Genomic DNA, 3,154 nt, shown 5'->3' with positions numbered 1-3,154 from the left:
AAAAAAAAAAAAAAAAAAAAATCAGATACGATCCAAGAAAACAAAAGAAATGCTAGCAAGAATTCAAAAAAGCTAATTTTGAAGGCTAGCTAGTAATAATCCAAAAAAATGGTCAGACAGAAACAAAGAAGAAGCGAACAAATTTGGTAACTTTAACTCAAAATTGATTTGGATTTGTTTTCTAGTCCAAAATAATTTTATCAAAAAGCTAAAAAAGGAAACTCCAGAAATATAATAAGAAGTATTATAGAAAACGAACCAGGATCGATTTCTTCACTGACAAGCTGAATCAACATCCCTTGGCCGATGGCTTTCATAAATAGCTCTAACTGATGTTCAAATCTCTCAGTAAGCTTCTCTTTCATCTTCTTCCTGATCTTTACAACGGCCGTGACCGTCTTTGATCCCGTATACTTAGATCTTTGTTGCCATGGAAACGGAGAAGAATTTATAAGTGGTTTGTTTGTACTTTTTTTGCCGTCTTCTTGATCCACCGCCTTTTCTTCTCGGCTGATCACAGCTCGAACCAGTTTTCTTGAAAGAAGAACTTGGTGTGTTCGCCGCCGTGGAAGAGCAGGAAACGCCGGAGATCTCACTAGGCTGGCGCCGTGGAAGTTCGTCTTCACCGGAGATGCTATGAACATTTTTGTTTTTTTAAATTTTATTTTGTTTCTTTGTTTGGATTTTTGTAGAGTGAAGAGAGAGAGAGATGATAAATAAGGCAAACGTAAGATGATGCTCGTGGACCTCGTGCTAGAGGACTGAGACGACCAAACGGTGCGTTTTGGGTTTATTTTCAGACAGGAGAATGTGTAGTTTTTGACCGTGAGAGTGTTGTGTCGGTCACTTTCACACCGGTTGTGTACTTACTTATCACGCGTGAATATCAAATCAGACTCCAAAAACCAAGTGGTGTGCTCAAGTTTTACTTGTGTATAATTTCTTTTAATCGGAAGTTTTTGAGATATTTATAGTTAAAGACGCGTTAATTTTTTTGCTTTTGTCAACGTTATATATAGATATAATAAAAGTATATACTAGGACTTTGTTTTTGGGGTGTTATGAACATGTCTTTCGAGGTTACGTCTTTAAAAAATGTCGAGATTACGTCTTTAACAAATTACTGACTATTGAGAAGGCACACATCGGATAGTGGAGCACTTATCCTCACCAAAGCAATCATGGTATATACTATCTCCTCTAGTTTTACGTTCTTGATTCATCGTAACTCTTAACATATATTTTTCTTTGTTTTGAAACTAAGTGTCATTTAGATATATTTCATCCGAATTGAGAAAAAAAAAATTAATATTTTATCATGTATTTGCCAAAAAGAAAAAGAAGGCCTATGTTTTGTAAAGGCTCGAATCATAAATATCGCAGCAATATGTAGTGTACATGTAAATTTGTTGTAACTTTTGGAGTCCTAAAAAAATTTTACTTGCAGAAATTTAAGCAGCCACCACCAATGACCATAACTCTCATTTCCTCCATCCGGTCGTGGTGTGAGTGTTAGTGCTTTGTCTCTAAATTTGGGACTACTAACTAAGGTGGAAATGTCGTAGATTTGTTCGATCTTTTAAGATTTTGATTCTAGATTTGACAATCTAAAATCATGTGTTTTATCCTTTCGTTCCATTAGCATTACTGTGATTAAAAAAAGTTTTAAGAGGTTTCAAAAGTTGTGTGGCACCATTATTTTTTTTAGTATTACTTGTGTTCCATTTAAATATTTTCTTTTTGCTAAAAGCATAAAAATTAAGGAATAATTAAAAAAACTCTGACCACATACATGCATATATACTCAATTACTCATGCTCATGGGGGCGTTAAAGTTTTAATTAAGCACATGCAACGAAATAAACAAATTCTTAAACTTGGCCATTTTCTTGGACCGCCTGTAAATCCTCAAATTTCTCATTTTAACTTTAACTTTTCGAATAAATACTTAAGAGGATAAGACTATATGTTTAGTCAATTAATAATACAACTCTATCTCTCTCTCTCTCTCTCTCTCTCTCTCTCTCTCTCTTTTCATTCTATATGTTCTTTACTAATAAGCTTATTATAGTTTAAACTAATTCACCAAACCTTTTGGTCTTTCATTAGTTACACAATTAAATCAGTATGTTACAACAGCTTACAGCATACCCATTTAAATTATTACAGGTTGTCCCGAAATCGGAATTAATTAGAGGAACCGTGTGAACAGGTCAATTGTGACCGAACCGTACTTATATGTATGAACAAAGACGATGACTGAAAGATGCATTTTTATAATCATAATCTTCAGTTCGTGTCATGCCAATTGCCAACTGCCAAGTGAGCAACCAAACTATTGCTTTTTCTGCAATATACTAAAATCAAATCATTTCAAATAGACTAATACTAATAAATGAAGAAGAAATCAAAATAGGGATTACATACATAAAATATGTTCCTCGTGGACAAAGTTTCATACCGCCGAATGGTATAATCTGAACACTAAAATATATTTAAGACTCAATAAAATAAAGATTAAGATTGTCTAATGTCTATCGTCATGTGTGTGGATGCACATCCAAGTTATGATTTTTCCCAAGCATGATCTTCACGTAGTGTCCAGCTAAGATATTTGTATTTGTATATATGATACTAGAAGTCATTCCGTGCTACGCACAGATTTAGCTTATATTGTTTTTGAATTTTAGTAATATAGATATTATAGTTCTTTTATTTGTTTACTCAGCAATTGTTATTTTAATGATTTTTAAAATATACTGATCATTTCAATATATTTTGGATTCTTTTGTTTAGTGTTACTTAAATTTTCCTTTTATATGTAGTATTAGAGTATTTCAATATGTAGAGAAATTTTTGGTTACATAGTAGTGTGTTTATGGTTTTTTCTCTCTTTAGACTTTCAAGACATATTAAGCATTCTCCATCTTTTTATTTTCTTTCTTGCGTTTGCACAAATTATATTACCACTGACATCTACAAAAACATGAAAATTTTGGAAAATAACTTACATGAATACAATCTAAATATGAAATTTAGGTAAACAACAATGAACTTAATAAATATATTTTACCAGCTAATTTTTGGTGAGGTAAAAAATGCAATCACATCCCTCAATATAATTTATTCTTTATACATTCTAATACAAATTAAA

General features: G+C 32.0%; 1 protein-coding gene across 1 annotated transcript in view; it reads right to left on the bottom strand.

Annotated features, from left to right (window-relative positions):
• The window catches only part of LOC104787768 (lipoxygenase 6, chloroplastic), a 5,473-nt gene extending 4,575 nt beyond the window's left edge, over window positions 1-898 (bottom strand). Inside the window, exon 1 of the mRNA XM_010513399.2 lies at window positions 260-898. Within this exon, the coding sequence (XP_010511701.1) occupies window positions 260-644 (385 nt within the window). The 5' untranslated portion in view covers window positions 645-898. The remainder of the gene's footprint in view (window positions 1-259) is intronic.

Source organism: Camelina sativa, chromosome 5 (genome assembly GCF_000633955.1).
Source record: "Camelina sativa cultivar DH55 chromosome 5, Cs, whole genome shotgun sequence".
NCBI classification, from domain to species: Eukaryota; Viridiplantae; Streptophyta; class Magnoliopsida; order Brassicales; family Brassicaceae; genus Camelina; species Camelina sativa.
Note: the sequence above shows the minus strand (reverse complement) of the source record. Positions and strands in the feature narration are given on the sequence as shown.